At 51.1% G+C, this 15,809-nt stretch overlaps 2 protein-coding genes across 3 annotated transcripts; both read right to left on the minus strand.

Annotated features, from left to right (window-relative positions):
• Positions 1 to 355: 355 nt before the first annotated feature.
• LOC112950492 (adipogenesis regulatory factor-like) lies at positions 356 to 5,165 on the minus strand. Of its 2 annotated transcripts, none has more exons than XM_026043045.1 (4): positions 5,117 to 5,165; positions 3,176 to 3,351; positions 862 to 924; positions 356 to 523 (listed from the first exon to the last, which is right to left on the minus strand). In XM_026043045.1, exons 2-4 carry the CDS (start codon positions 3,243 to 3,245, stop codon positions 426 to 428), a joined length of 231 nt encoding a protein of 76 aa, XP_025898830.1. In that variant the 5' UTR covers positions 3,246 to 3,351; positions 5,117 to 5,165; the 3' UTR covers positions 356 to 425. The 2 variants fall into 2 exon arrangements, with proteins under 2 accessions (XP_025898830.1, XP_025898829.1); XM_026043044.1 differs by having other exon boundaries at positions 3,176 to 3,404.
• A 2,683-nt stretch (positions 5,166 to 7,848) lies between these two features.
• Positions 7,849 to 10,379, minus strand: ADIRF (adipogenesis regulatory factor). The gene is made up of 3 exons (XM_026043046.1): positions 10,315 to 10,379; positions 9,394 to 9,456; positions 7,849 to 8,404 (listed from the first exon to the last, which is right to left on the minus strand). The coding sequence occupies exons 1-3, from the start codon at positions 10,373 to 10,375 to the stop codon at positions 8,298 to 8,300; spliced, it is 231 nt and encodes a 76-aa protein (XP_025898831.1). The 5' UTR covers positions 10,376 to 10,379; the 3' UTR covers positions 7,849 to 8,297.
• Positions 10,380 to 15,809: the final 5,430 nt, after the last annotated feature.

The raw sequence follows: 15,809 nt of genomic DNA on the forward strand, positions 1-15,809 counted from the left end.
ACCGAACCCCCGCAGCGCGTTGGGGATGCGGCTGTGACCAGGCAGGACAGGGCTGCCCCCGCTCCTAACCCCGACCTCGGTGAGCGCGGCAGGGCGGCCGCGGGAGCTGCTCCATCCCCAGGGATGGTGCCACAGGCRCCACACACCCCCAGGCACAGCCACRGCTTCACCTGCACGCCAGGCAACCCCGGCATCGCGTCCGAGGCCATCGGCTCACGAGCCCCACGGCGGCGCTGGCTCCCCCACGGCTCCMACGTGCTGCACAACTGCTGCAGCCTGCTCCGTGAAACCCGGGGCAGCAGGGCTCCCTCATGCACGCACGCGCAAACRGGGCCTAAAGAACACTTGCAAGACATGGAGGTTTTAAGTTTTTTATTAAGAGTACACRTACAAGAGTACAAATTTTCAGTAGTGTTACATTATCCTCACTGTCCAAAGCTTTTTCCCCAGGCAGTGGCTTGATTTGCTACATTTTTTACAGCTTTCTCACCGGTTTCTGCCACTTTGCAGACTTCATCAAGAGCTTTAAAACAGAGAAAAAGAGAAGTGACTGTAGCATGGTTGTAACGTGTCACCAGTATTGCAGCAGCAGCAGGTGAGAGGGGCTCTGGAGGGAAAGGGGGTGGGAGACACCGAAGTGCTGTGAGGACGAGGCAGCCTCGGTGGCTTCTCGCTGGCCAGCRCGGCCTGTGGCTGCGGGAGCCGAGGCCCTGTGTGGCCCTGCTGCTCCCGGCCGGGGGTGTCAGGGCCAGGGGCTGGGGGTTCCCGCAGGATGGGGGCACCAGGGAGGWGGCGGCAGAGCGGGGACCTGCCTGGGATTGCCCGACAGGGCACAGCTCTGTGAGCAGCAGCTCTATGTACCTTTCTGGCCTGCATCCTTGGCCTGCTCCACTACTTGCTGCACAGTCTGGCTGGCTGTGTTAACTGGAATTAGAAAAAGAAGTGTAAAATAAGCATTCTCCTTTATCCTTCCCCAAACTCAGTAATCGCATTTTAGGAGGGATCCCTAAACATCTCAGTACGTGAAGGAAGGTTACTCCTCGAGGGTGGGCAGCCCAATGCAGCGGCAGGGAGATGGCCTGAGGGACGTGGCTGTAGCTCCCCACCCCACCTGCATCACTCAGGTACCAGCAAACTGGCCCTAATGGGGAAACAGGGGCAGCAACCCCTCCTTGTGCCGCACGTGCTGCAGAGAGGCAATGGGGCAGCTGTGTGGGGAAGTGGCCTCCCCGCCGCGGCGCCGAGCCCGGGGCCCTGGAGCGCCGCGCTGCGACCGGCCCCTGCTGCCTCGCTTCTCTCTTAGCTAGGAAAGCTTCTTAATGCATCAATATGCAAGTTCAAGGAGCTCTCTGTAAAGGTACAAAGGAATTCTTCAGTAGAGGAGATAGGGATGGCATGAAGAGCAAAATTATAAACCTGGCTTAAGTTAGAAGAATTTCAGCCCTAAAAATACTGAAATTGAGTGGCCAGCCTCCAGTAACTATGATAAGGGAAGCCTCGCTTGCAAGACCCAGCCAAAGAAATTTTGGGTGAAGGGCCTCCAGTTGAGGCCCTGCTGCTGCCGTTCACCCTGCTTCGAGTTGGGAGCTTCCCAGAGCCACCCGCTCGGCACCTCAGCCGCCTGACAGGCTCCTCGTGAGGTTGTGAGCGTTGCACAAGCGGCAGACACTCAAGGCAGACACCACTTAAGTGGACAGGGAGTGACTAAGGCCTCTCAGTGCCCCAGGCTTGAGTGCAAGTCCAAGGCTTGTACAAGAGCTGTTTCATAAGGGCTGTCTCATAAACCTGCTGCATGTTGTACCAAGCATTTGTAAGACACTTTTTACAGCTTAGAAAATGCCTTAATTATCACCATGCATCATCTTTTGATGTAGTTTAGTAATCAGTGAGTGGCACATCCTGATCACAAGGTATGGGCAAGGAAAATGCCATTCCTACTGCTGTGAGTTCACAGAGGCTCTGGCCTTCCGGGCGCTCTGGGAGAGGTGCTGGTTTCAGGCACTATCCTATAGGCTGGTTTTAGACAAATCCTATGGGCAGCACTCGGGAGCACGTGGAAAGCCTCCTGCTTATTTCTATTATTCCTGGAAAGAGAGAGGCAGCAACTTCTGAAGCCCACAGGTCAGCTTTCAGTACAGCAAACAACAAATAGTGTTCCCAGCATGAAGAATATAGAAAACTCCACAAAATACAGCTTTGTAGGGCTGTACATCAACACAGAAAACAGTCCTGTTAAAGACTTATTAAAAATAATAACAAAAAGCAATCACATGCAACTGCTAAAGGCTGGATGTTTGGTTATCCTCCAAGCTTCAGCATAATGGTGATTAATGTAAGAACCCACCCAAAGGCTTTGGAAACGGGAATGTGGCTTGGGGGCTTTCATCTTTCTATCCAAGAGGAATAAGAAATAAGCAGGAGTCTTTGGCTTTTCGCGTCAAGTGCTGCCTATAGGATTTGCACATGGGAAAGGGTGGAACAGGMACAAGACAAGCAGGTGCCCAGCAGGCATCTCCGAAGTAACATCTGTGTTTGAAGCGACAGACAAGRGTTAACCCAGAAGCTGCGTAAAGGAACAGCAGGCACTGTCTCGATTGCCCGTGTGCTACGCTAAGGGCACGGGTGTTGCAGGAATTGCGGCGGTTAAAGAAGTCTGTTTGTGCCAGGGCTCCCTCAGCTGTGGCTCATTGCAGTGGAATGTTGTTCAGACTGAGGACTGCCGCCCGGAGCGTCCCGGGACAGAGCCCCACGGCGGAGCCGCCGCGCGGGACGGGGGCTCAGAGGCCTCCGGGGGGCTCCTGCCCAACGCTCACAGTGCCCACGGCTGCCTGAACGTGCAGTTTTGTATTTCATATATATGTATATATATATATATATAAAAAGCGGTTATACACCTTCAGACTGGATATATCTGGATAAATCTTCAGGCTCCCCTCAGCTTTTTGGGGCCCTCTTGTCCCTTCCCCACCTCTTGTAGACACTCTCACACAAAAGCCAGCGTGCTGTGGGAAGCTGCTAGTTAACGTTAGTCCCTCCATTACTGTGTCACTGTGGGGATTTGGGTTACACAACACGCCAACCACGCTCCGCAGGAGAACAGCTACAAGGTGGGCAAGCGAGGTGTTTTTGGGGCGCCAAGAGGAGCTCGGCGAGGGGGAGCGGGGGGCGCACTCACCCGCCGCCTGCGCCGCCTGCTCCGCTTGCTGCGTGGCTTCCTCGGCGAACTTCTTCCCGAGGCCAAACATGGTGCCGCCGCCTTCGCTCCGGGCCGGCGACGGGCGAGCGGGTCCCACGCTCGGCTCTGCTACGATGTTCCCCAAAGCGCAGCTTCTTATAGGCAGAGCCCAACTCCTCCCAGGAGATGCAGGGCAAACGTGAGCGGGAACAGGGAAAAGCCAGGAGCCCTTGGTGGGTGATTAATACACGATGCATAAAAGGGTGAGGAGATCGTAGCAGTTATTATGTTTTCCTCCCCAGAGAGAGGGCGTGTTTGTGATTGGCACAGGCTTTCCACGGCTGCTGGAACCAAAGCTTTGTTTATCCCATGCTGAAAAGCTGGAAAGCAGCTGACATTCCTGGGCTGCCTCACGAGGCCTCGCGCGGGAGCGGGTCCAGCGGCGCGGCCCATCCTGACCCGCCGCCGGCCTCCCAGCCCGGACACGCAGCTGCAGCGCTGCCGCAACCCGCTGCGGCCCCTCCAAACCTTACATAGAAAGGCATCCCGGCTCAGAGGGCTCTTGCCCAAACTGCTGTTTTGTTCCAGGCAGATTTGAAGTTTGTAGTTAAAAACAGAACTGGGAGGAGCTGATCAAGCAGCCGCTGGCGAGTTGGCTGCGCGAGGAGGGCAGCTCGGCCGAGCCCGGCACACGCGCCGGCCGCACGTGCGGGATGGGCGACGGTGCAGCCCTCGCCCTCCGCGCGAGGCTCCCCATGCTGGCTGCGCCCTGGGCAGAGGCTCTCGGCCACGCGGGGGCTCCATGTGTGTCGGGACCGGCTCCCCACCCGGATTAGCCGGTAACCGGGTACCCAGCTCGGCGCTGCTCCAGTCCCGGGCGCCCCGCGCTCCTTTAGACCTCACGTGCATCACCGTGGGCTCTGCCAGTCAGAGAGAGATGCATGGGCCGCCTCCGGGCACAGGACGTAGACGCACGTTCATCTCCTGCCTTCAGTGAGCACTGGAGCAGGCTCAAGGCAAAGCGTTCCTTATTCCAGTCCCTGCACGCTGGGGATGGCAGCAGCTTCCCCTCTCGGCACTCCAGCCGCAAGTCGCCCTTCTCCCAACCTTTGTGTTCCCAACTGGCCCCAAAGCCCTTCTCCACCTCACYCCCACGCAATGCAGGGCCGGGGGGCAGCAAGGGCCGTTTTACACTACTTGTCTCCTGACAAAAGGGGAGCGATTGCTCACTGTTTTTTAAAGACAAACTATTCCATATACAGGTAAGAGAAAAGAGGTAGGGATTGTGGTTTTCAGCTGAAGCCCTACTCAGCATCAAGTCCTGAGCAGCTGGCAGTGTTTGAAGGAGGCCAGGGCGCAGCAGGAACACGCCGAGTTCCTTCACGTGCCACAGAACAACCCGTGCCCCCCACAAGGGCAGCGGCAGGGGCCGACCCGCAGTGCCCGCAGCGCCATTCCCAGCCACGCGCACCGGGATGTTCCCGGGAAGCGGCCGCTTCCGCATCCTGTGACTCCGAGACACGGGGCACGCGCGGGMCCTGCCTGCGGGGCCCTCGGCTCCCACACCAGCGTGGCGACACCCGCTCTGCCTGGGGGGAAAGGGGAGAAACGTAAAGCCCGGTCACACACACTGGCAACGCGCTCCAAACGCGCCCCGGGATGTAYGGCCGGCACCAACACTGCTAGGGCAATACCCACATACGGAGAAGGCATTTGCCTCACACAAGCCACACATTAAAATACACTRCACCTTTCAAGCCTAAGATACACCTAGTTCCAAATGCAATATAGGCAACAAACACAAAAAAAACTACTGAAAATACTCAGAGGTTTGCAGACACCAGGGTTTTAACCACACACATGTAACTCAGTCCTGGCCCTAGCTCCAACCCCAAGGAAATACACACACAAAAAAAAACAAGAGAATCACTCCTTTCCTACCTGCTGCCACAGCTGACCAGGACATCRAGGGTGTTGGTGAAAACCAGACAGTGCAGAAACCCTGGAGGTTCCTCTCCTGAGCTGCTTTGTGGCYACCAGCCCAGCCCAGGAGCAGGTGGCCCCTGCACCAGCTGCCTCCACTTCAGCCCGGCCTTGTTACTGCCCACGGGCCACAGCTGCTGCCCCAGGCACCCACAAGAGAGCAGGCACCTTGGGGACATGGAGTGGGCAGGTCTGGGTGCAGCTCTTGCTGCCCCCAGTGCTGGGGGAGCAGGGGAAGGGGCAGTCAGCATGTCCAAACACACGTCCCCTGCCACTGCTCCTGGCCATGGAGCAGTGTGGTGTCCTGCAGGTCACCATGCAGCAGCAAACGTGTCTTTTAGACCCTGTCCTGCTTTCTCAGGAAGCTCCYTCTGGATTCTTAAACACGAGGGTTAGAAAATGTCAATGGAAAAGCTGCAATTGCTTGGAGCAGGTCACAGAGTTGCAATGGAAAGGAAAAGGAAACTCAAGAGTGGTTAAGGAGGAAGCAGTAGCTGCTCTCCAGAGTAGATGGTTGGGGTGAGATCTGCAGCAGGGAGCTGCTCACCCACAAGCAGGAGGGAAGCAGGGAGGCAAGAGGGCTGCGTGTGTGTGTGTGTGCATGCACGTGCATGTATGCACGTTCCCAGGCATGCCACGGCCTGTGCCGCCCTCACGGGGCTCTTCAAGACGCACAAAATGAGCAGGAACAGCTCCTGCCGGGAGGCCTGTCCTGACCCAAGGCGTGAGGAGGTGGCGGTGCTCGCTACAGGAGCCCTGGGGTGCCCGCCGTGCAGGCTGCACTCGCTATAGGAGCTCCGGGGTGCCCACCGTGCAGGCTGCACTCGCTATAGGAGCTCTGGGGTGCAGGCTGCACTCGCTATAGGAGCCCCGGGGTGCCCACCGTGCAGGCTGCACTCGCTATAGGAGCTCCGGGGTGCCCACCGTGCAGGCTGCACTCACTACAGGAGCCCCGGGGTGCCCCTGTGCAGGCTGCACTCGCTATAGGAGCTCTGGGGTGCAGGCTGCACTCACTACAGGAGCCCCGGGGTGCCCGCCGTGCAGGCTGCACTCACAGACCCTGCTTCCCGCTGCGGCTGAACGGCAACGCTACGAGCAGGCAGAGCTGTGACCGCCATGAGGGACTGCAGAGGTGGCTAAAAAACAGCGAAAGGTCGAGGCTGTTTTTGTTGCAGAGAAGGCTCCACAGGTTGTGTAATGCTGGGTCTAACAGTAAAGAATTTGGAAAAAAATCCTACAAGTAGCAGGATCAGTTGTGAAGTTTTACCACTGAAAACCATAGGCTCTGCTTAGCTCTAGTGTTGCTGTTAACAGCAAACATGGGGCGCAGTGTTTGGAAACACTGCAGGCTGCTGTGGGAGACGAGGAACGGCTGGAGCCCCGTGGGGAGCCCGTGCCTGTACCCAGGGGGTGGCAGAGGCAGCACCCACGGCACCCACAGCACCCACAGCGCCCAGCCGAGCCGCGCGGGGAGGGCACTGCTGCCTTACCAGCGGAAAAACACATCTGCTAATTCTTCTGCAATATGAACCGAGAAATGCTTTGCAAATAAATAAATGCAATAATAAAAAGAACATGTTGCAAAGCCTGGTGTATAAACGCCCAGCATCCACAGGACGGGAGCAACAAATGTGACAGACACTGGAGTCCGAAATTCCCAGCCGCAGGGATTCGACCGCTGGGGTTTAACCATCTGGGAAGTAACCATGGAAAGTACTAAATAATTAAGTACTATTGAGTGCTGCCCAGTAACTGAGAGTGCAATAGTGTAGTGCTTTTTCTTTGAGCTTGCACTTGGGTAAATATTTAGGCTTTTAAAGCTTTAAATGAGAGTGGACATTGCATCGGGACACTCCGTGCAAAGCCCTGTACTATGTTTACTCACAGATGATGTGTTACAGATAGGTTCCTCTAAAGGTTTTTAGTCCGTGTGGCCCTTGTGGAGATTGCAGACGGCAGCGCTCTCCAGGGTCAGCGGGGAGCCAGTCTGTCCTAGGATTGCATTAACACGGATTAGTACATGCAACTCCCAAAAAAACCAAGTCCACCTCTCTTGGCCAATAGGTGCAAAACAGMAACACCTAAAGTTGGCCTGGATTGCCCCACTTGTGGATGGTTACATCCACAGACTTAGGGCTCTTTTTTGATTTTCCTTTTGCAAGACCCAAATTAACTTTTTACTGAGAGCCGTCTGGACGCGCTTTGAACCAGAAAATGAAGTGGCACCATTGCCTAGCAATGAGGACTTTCCAAAGGCAGAGCTGAGCACTTACTGCGTCAGTGGGTGTTAGTGCCTGTTGTTGACAAAGCAGACCCAAACGGGCTGCCCTGTTTCTCTGCAGCCAGGCTCTGAGTGCCAGCAAGCAGCAATCTAAAATAAATATTTCCATCTCCCCGGCAAGAAGRTTGTCCCCTTTCTGCTCCAGCACGGACACTGCCCCGAGTGCCCTGCAAGCGCCCAGCTCCTGCCGGTGTGTCCTGGGCTGCCCAGGCTGCCCAGGCTGCAGACGAGCTGTGTGGCTCTTGCTCGCAGCCYGGGTAAGCAGCCACAGTCACTGACCTCGTCACACTTGGAATCAAAAAGCAGAGACTTGTGACACATTGAGATGTCCTTTACTGAAAGCTGGGTGTAATAACAAGAGTCYCTAACAAAGAAATATATATCCAGTGCAGGGGAGGGAAGAAATATTGCTATATTTTTTTATTTAACATAGAAAAACAGGATGGAACAAATGAACAAGTGACATGAAATATAGCACTAACCAATTTTGGTTATGGAAAGAAAGCTTGGTTTCAGAATATGAATGTCCTACTATGCTGGAACATTAGTAGTTTCAGTATTTCTGTAAGCTCATACTCAACGAATGTGGCAATAATCCCTGTGCTGTTGAAAGAGCAGGGCAATAACATTGCTTAGGACTTGTGATCCATTTCGAAGAGAACATGACAAACAGATGAAACAAGATGTGCTAAAATATGTATTCTCCTGCAGGAAGAATAAGGAGGGCATTCTGCATTAAAATATTCTGTTTGGAGAAAGTTATCCATATCTCAAACAGCTTTCATTTTTCTACACAAAGGCATAGGGAACTGCAAAACAAAAGGTGCATTTTACATACAGTACTGTTTGCTTAAAGTATCATTTCTTAAATCCACATTTTTTCCCCAAGCCAGATATTGCTTCTGCAGCTTGTCCAGTTGCTTTTTCTACACCATCTTGAGCTGCCTTGCAAGCCTGATCAATAGCTGAAAGAGAAGGAGAAATTCACCARGTGAGCCAAAAACTTGAAAAATGCAGCATGGTTTAGTATTTAGGATGGGCAGGGGAGTTGTGAAAGTGTTTAGACTCTCCCTATCAAAATCTAGAGCTGTGGTTTAAAGGAGGTTGCCCGCAGCTGGTTGCTCTTGGATAGGAGCGGGTCCTGGGAAATAGTGGGCAAAGTGTCGGGGCGTCACTGGATGAACGGCAGGACGAGGCCGATGGAGCCGCCGGTGCCGGGCAGGCGCAGGCGGGAGGAGGATGGAGGAAGGTGCCGGAGGCTCCCGGCGCCCTGAGCTCCGGCAGGGCTGTGCCGGGCGCTGCCCCACGCGCGCCAAGGGGCAGGCCGGCCCCCCGGCGCCGCTCGCCCCTGCTCTCCGCTTGCGCATCTGAGACACTGGCACATTTTAGACCCTTCATTCTTAGAAAATGATTAGAATCGAACGAGAACTGAGCTGAGTCCTTAACGCAACGTGCCGGTTCGCTGTCATCAGAAACGAAATGCCAAAGCTCTCCTCACAGCCCTTTACACCTTCCGGCATCGTTAATTTTTGACCGCGGCTGCTGCCTCAGCAGGCGYGCAGGAAGGACCCGGGGTTAAAACCGGTGGACTCCTGCCCTYGGAGCTGGAGAAATCAAGACGTAGCACGTGTTTACTCGGTCTTCAAGAAAGAAGAGCAAAGTTTGGCCTGCRCTGTTCCAGGAGCTGGTCCATTCGGGAAGGCGAGACCGGAGCGTGGCGCTGAGCGCACCGCGTGGGACGCGGCGGGAGGGCGGCGAGTGCAGCACTAACGGCACGGAGCAACTGAGAGCACAGCCTCACCGCCCCTTGTTTGTGCAAGGCCAAAGACTGTCACTAAAACCAGTGGACATTCAGCGCAAGAACACGCAAGGCAGAAGGCGGAAAGGCCTGTGACTGTTCGTGTCTGCACTCAGTTGCTCAATCTCTGGCTGATTTGAGTGTAATTTCCCATACCTTTCTGACTTGCATCCGTAACCTGGTTGACTGCGTCCTGAGCAGCCTGTCCAAAAGTGTTTGCTGTAATTAAAGACAAAAAATCCATTTTCATCAGTTCACATTTATCCTCTCCTTCCCTCTGTTTCGTTAAGTGCTATAAACTCATATGAATTCCCCACACCATCAGGCCTCCCCGCGTGCTTGTGTGTTCAGAGAAAGACAAGCTAAACCATAATGGATCAGCTCCAGAATATGAAGTACTGCAGAGAGTGAGGTGACACTTAAAATGTGAGATGTCTCATATTTATGAAGATGGTCATTCCATTGCTTTTGCTAGATAAAGAGCTCTGCAGTGACCTCTCAATGGCATAAACACATTCAGCATGGAACAAGAAGTATTTTGGTTTACAAAAGAAAATGCTGTCATGTTCTGGGTCTACCACATACTTGGTTCTAGATGTGCAGGTAATTGTAGGAATCCCAGGGGACTCGGTGAGGTTACTCACAACCTTCAGAGACASAGCAAAGAACTGTTGTTTGGGGAGCTGTCAGGGCTGAGCCACGTTCAGTGAGCCGTCGGTGAAGGCGGCTGCTGAGCCAAGGTCTGTGGCAAGACGGAGCCTTGGTCCTAGCTGGGCTCTTCTGCAGGCAGAGGGTCCGGTCTGGACCCACGGCTCCGGGATGGGTGGAAGAGCAGGAGCTGCTCCTGGCAGCACCGAGGGGACCCGGGGGGGCAGCGGGAGGGCCTGCAGGAGGCACCGGGTGGACGGGAGACCACAGGGTTTGCCCACAAACATCCAGGAYTTGTATTTGGCAGCCGCTGCTAACTGGAAATAAACACTCTGCTGAAGTTAGGGCAACTTGGGATTTTGGTCTGTGCAGCAAAAGCATCAACTAACCCCCCCATAAACACATCCAAGGCTATTTAATCTTTCTTACCAGCATCCTTGGCTGCACCTTCTGCCTGTTGCTTCAGTCCCTGGAAGCTCCTACTGGACATAGTAGCTTTTGGCACCTTTTAATGCCCCTCTGCTTCAGACAAAACGAATCCCCTGGCAATGCAGAGCAGAGTGTGTGAGGGGTGCCCAGACCTGTCCCGCTATTTATACAGATGCCAAGAGACCTGCAGATKCTCCGGGGGCAACTGGTGCCAGGGTGGAGTCCAAGTTTGAGGAACGAGGAGCTGAAAAAATAAACAGAAAAGCGACTTACCCTTCCCAAAGAGAAGGTGTGTCCAGGGAGGGATTTCTGCTTCATCACCTTTGAGATTTGAGCTGTCTTTGCTTATAAGTTTTTTCTTTTAATCAAAACTACAAAAACCTGTTCTACCATAACAGAAATATATAAACAGATAAAACCACTGAACTGAACTTTCTGGAAAACTACTGAAGTAAGTTCTAAACCCAGTATCTGGGCACGCCAAATTTTCATCCTAACCAGGCATTCCCTTTTCCTTTCTTTCATTCTGTAGCATTTACAGTAAAACTAAACCTTCTGGGAACAGGCTAAGCCCAAGCTTTATATAGATTTTAGTAGTTTTAATCACAATGCCTTTTTTTTTTTTTTTTTAATTTTGGTCAGAGAAAAGATTTTTAGATTATGAGAGTTGTAATTAAAATGTATTTTTATAAGAGACAGCAAATCTGACTACTTTCCAGTCGCATGCCCGGGCCAGCCTGCAGGGCAGGCTTAAGGCAGGTCTGCTGGGGTGAGCCAGGAACTGGTTTCACTGCCCCGAGCTCTGGGGGCCGTGGGGGTGAGAGCAAGAAAGGGGGCCAGGGCGGCATCAACAGTGTCTCCTGGTGTAACCGTCCACTCTGCAGGCTTTGCTAGTGWGGAAATAGTGTTTAAAAATCATTTCCTCATTGAATGTCGCTGCATAAATAAAAATTTCTTAACCTCTGTCATTTCGCGGGTTTCTGCTGGCCTTTAAAATTGATGTTTTCAGGCGCTGCTCCTGAATCCAAGGGAGCTTTACAGAAACAGCTCCCGTGGCCGGCCGGGCAGGGGCCAGAGGCTCGGCCGCCTTTGCGGGACACGCATTCCTCATCACCGTTCCCCTGCTTACCGAGCATCTTGTTCCAGATGTCCACACTTGTTCCCACATTCATCACCCCGAGGAAAGCTTCTTGTTGAGAAATGGGCACGGGAACAAGGTACCACAGATAAACCAGGGTGGGAAGTGGCAGCTCTCAAAGCCAAGTGCTTCATTAGCACCCTGAGCGAGTAGGAGTAGCAGAAAACAGGCTTTGGGAGCGGGCAGCTTCCTGCCCAGCTCCTGTGCTCTCTTTTCAGAGGCTCTTTGGAGCTTTTGCACTCCTGGCAGCCCTCATTTGTCATTTCACTTCGCAGCCCTCATTGTGCCTAGCCAGCTCGATTAGTGTTTCAATTCTATATTCACATCAGGCATCTTTTTCAGTTCCTTGCTTTGCTTTCTCCGAATCATTTTCTTATTTGGATTTTCAAGAACTCAGATAAAAGTTACCTGCCTGTTGCGTCGACACTAGTGCCTGTCCTTACGAGCAGCACATTATTTCTGCTGGAGCAAAAACCCCACATGGTCCCTTAGGCTCTCAGAGGGTCCCCTGAGCCATGACCCTATCTAGAGCTAGTTGGCAACTGTCAACACGCAGTCTAAATGGCTTTTAGCTCTTTCTGCTCTGTTTCCTTTTCCATCTCTGCTCAGCCTCTCTTACATCAGTAACACGAGCCCTTCTGTTTGTATTACCCGATGGAGCCGAGAGATAATCCATGAGAATGAAGGTTCATGTTTTACACATGGGGTTAATTGGCTTGGAAGCGTTAAGATATATTTGGTTTTTGTCTAATCATAATTTTACCAGAGTTGTATTTTAGAGGTGAATGCAGTTTCTATCAGCAACGTAAATGCTAGGATATATCAAGACTGAAAATCATCAGGTAAATCATTTCTGAAATTAAAAAGGTGTAGAAAGTGTTCAAAAGTATCAATTGCTTTTTTTTTAAGCAGTATTTGCTAAAAAAAAAAAAAAAACAAGGAAAGAAAAACCTGACACAAAAATGGAAAGTATGCAAAGCTTACATTAGGAAACAGAACTTTTTGCTGATATAAAGATAGGATAATTATGATAGGTCACGGGTTAGTCATTGAAAAGATCAAACCAAAGCTGGTCTAATTGGGCTGATTTGGCCTTCTGTTCACATTTGGAAATACAGTTTGGAGGAAAAAAAACAGGTTTACCTGTTTCTTAATTTACAGGTATGGTAACATTCTCCAGAAATCATCAGTCCGATGAGTTCTGATCCAACACATGAGATCAAAATAAGGCTCCTATATATGGATTTCTTTTCCTTTACCTTCTGTTTTCTGTCCTTTCAGACAAGACCTAGGTTTCTACCATTTTCTGAAACTCTAATGGTCAGAAATACACCTAAATACTAAGATTTTTATGGCATCTCATGATACCCTGTAGCTCAAGTATCAGGAAAAACAAACTGCACCTGGTCTTTAAATTACAAGGAGTTAGAAAGAGGAGAAACGCTTTACTGCTGGCTTAGGATACATCACTAGGTTATGGTTCTGCTGCATGAAGAACCGTGTTTAAAAAAAGCAGCCTTTAATTTTTGATCAGGTGCTCTCTAAGCCCAGCTTTGGGGTATGCTTTATCTAATGATGAAGGTAGGACTCGCAGGTGAAGTGGGACTTTTAAGAAGTGTGTTATTGCCTCATTTGCATTTAAATTTGTGGAATGTGTGTCGGGGTATTCCTGGGAGACCCTCTATCTTCTCCACTGCACCTTAGCCAAATGTTTCTGAAAAAAAATGAGGCCCTGTRTACTCTGGAGCCCTCAGCTAAAATGTAATTGTAGGGGGAGCTTTCAAAGCCTATKAACTATATCACAGCAAATTACTTAATCAAGCTGAACTGCAGTTTTACACTGTTGGTTAGTTCTGCTGTTTCAAGGGGAAAAAAATGATTTTCAGTGTTTTGTGGGTCACTTGCAAGGCAAAGTTGAGGCAGGAGTGGGCAAGGTCTCTTCCTGCCGCCTTTGCTCGGAGCAAAACCTCCCAGGGAGGAGCTTTTCCTCAGGGAAAGGACTATGCCCTGCTCTGCCTGGCACAAGGGCCATCTTATCACAGTGGGATTAAACTAACAGCTTGGACTGGATAGATAAGTATCACACACGCAGGGTCCACTTAACTCAAAGGGTAAGGTCTGTAAAAGCAACTCTTAGTCATCTAGATCATGACCTGTCAGCAGAATATTTTTTTGTGTTCTCGTGTTTATCTCGAGCTGTTTTTACCTTGGGCAGGAGGGTATCCAGCACGGCTCTTGCAAAAGTCTCTTCTAATCTCTCCTGCTGCAGGATGTTTGCGGATGCATCTTTTCCACGCTCCCATTTTTCAGGGTCATTCACCACTGCAAGTCACTTTTGAATACTCATTAAAATACAGAATTGTGTGCAGTGAACCAAATAGACACATGCAACAACATCTAACCAAATACATATATATATTTATATATATAATATGGGTTTTTTTTTGGCTCTTTTATGTGTATTCCCTGCTCGTACCCCTGAGAGGCTGCTGAGGCTCTGCCCTGCTCCTGCTCTGGCCCAGCTCTCGTGGACCGGGTGCTGGCAGCCTGAGCCGTGTCCTGGGTGCAGTGGGAGCATCATGGTTCTCCTGACCAGTGCTGAGCGTGGTCACGAGGGAGGAGATCACAAGTCCGGATCTCCTTCCTTAAGGCTCGTSATTGCCTTGGGTAAGAGGCATAGAAGCTCCTCTCTGGAACAAGTGTTTCTGACAGAGGAGGTGCTGAGATGCTGAATCTCCCTCCAGGCTCATGCTCAGCAGTGTGACACCTGGGCAAGAGCAGCGACAAGGTATTTTAGGTGTCTGGGTTAAGCAACGGCTGAGCAGTTTTCAGCTGCTCACAATTTTAGCTCCAGTGAAATCCCGTCCTTCCCACAGGAGAAAGGGACTGCAGCACTGTCCCAGGGGTGCACTGCAAGCCTCTCAAAGGTAGCTGTGCAGCTCGCTCTGGAGAACAGCTTACCTGCACTCCAAGTTCAGCAATTACATTTTTTCCCATTTGAAGTGTTTCTGATTCAGGGATGMAGCCTGCTGAGGGGACAGAACGGGCATGCAGGAGCGGCTCACGCCACGCTGCACGTGAGCCCGGCGCACGGCTCGCGGCCCTGCTTTCCACACGTGCTCCAGCAAAGGAGGCTGCTACCCTCCTCCTTCCCCTGCGGCCGGTTTGTGTAGCACCCTAGAGCAAAGCTGCCCAGCAGGGTTTTCTTTCTCTTTTTTCCCTCTGCCAAACACTAAGAATAGGCTCTAACCTCCTGCTGCTGTGCATGAGCGCCAAGATCCTTTTTAGCCTCTTACCTTGTCCTCRGCTTTTGTTATAAAAGTTGTACAGTCCTATAAATGTATTTACGTACATCAATACATACATATCAGATATACCCTCCTTTGAGGGCGCCTGTCATCTCCGCTAGCGCTCTTTTGTTCCCTTTCCTTGTCAAGATCAAACATCCATTCTGGATGGAAAGGCCGGGGCTCTGCAAGGCAAAACTTTGTGTGGATTGTTAATGTGCTAGGTCCTTTCATGCACTGAATCTCTTAACACCTTCAGCAGTCATCATCATGATGCAGTTTAATAAAGATGTAGTTTAATAAAGATTAATAGTCTGAGTTTGAGTGGGCTGAACATCTATAGCTTATATTGGGTTCTCTCACATTCATAGGTCCTCTGCCTGTAGATGAATAAAAAAAATACAATATTTTAGATCTCTACATATTGGTGAGTTTTATTCTCACTTGTCATTATTGACAATACTGTCAATTCACAATAATTTCAGCATAACTCAACTCACGAATACAGAAGGTCTCTACTTTTCTCATTCATCAGCTTATCTGCTAACTAGCTATTGTAACCTATATGAGCCCATATAGCCTCATTACACCAATAATTCTTCYGAGCTTGATTAGGACCCTCCCTTGACATGTGTCATAGGAGTCGCTTGTTTCACAGTAATGCAGCCTGTGTGGGCCAGCAGTGACACAGCTGGGCTCTGGTAGTTCGTGCTCAGAGCTCTTTCATTCCATTCTGCCATTCTTTATACCCAGGATATCAGGACAGAGTTTTCAAGCTCTGGTGTAAAGCAGAATAAATAGCAAAGAAGATGAACACTGTGTCAGCTCAATGCAATGTTTGCATTCCTCTGTAGACACTCCTCATTTCCAGTTTCCCCCACGCACAATCTCCTGAATGTGGGGGTATATTTGAAAAGTGATACACCCATTTTCCATCCTTAACGGACAGAAATTTGGCCTCCCTACCCTATTTCTGTCTTCAGAAATAGCTTTTCATTTCCCACGCTCTCCAAGATGATCTGTGGCTTTTACAGTCCTGAGCACTGAGGAGTTTAGATGCAGGCAGGTTG

The sequence above is a fragment of the Nothoprocta perdicaria genome, unplaced genomic scaffold (assembly GCF_003342845.1).
Source record: "Nothoprocta perdicaria isolate Ctin4 unplaced genomic scaffold, notPer1 scaffold_32, whole genome shotgun sequence".
Lineage (NCBI taxonomy): Eukaryota > Metazoa > Chordata > Aves > Tinamiformes > Tinamidae > Nothoprocta > Nothoprocta perdicaria.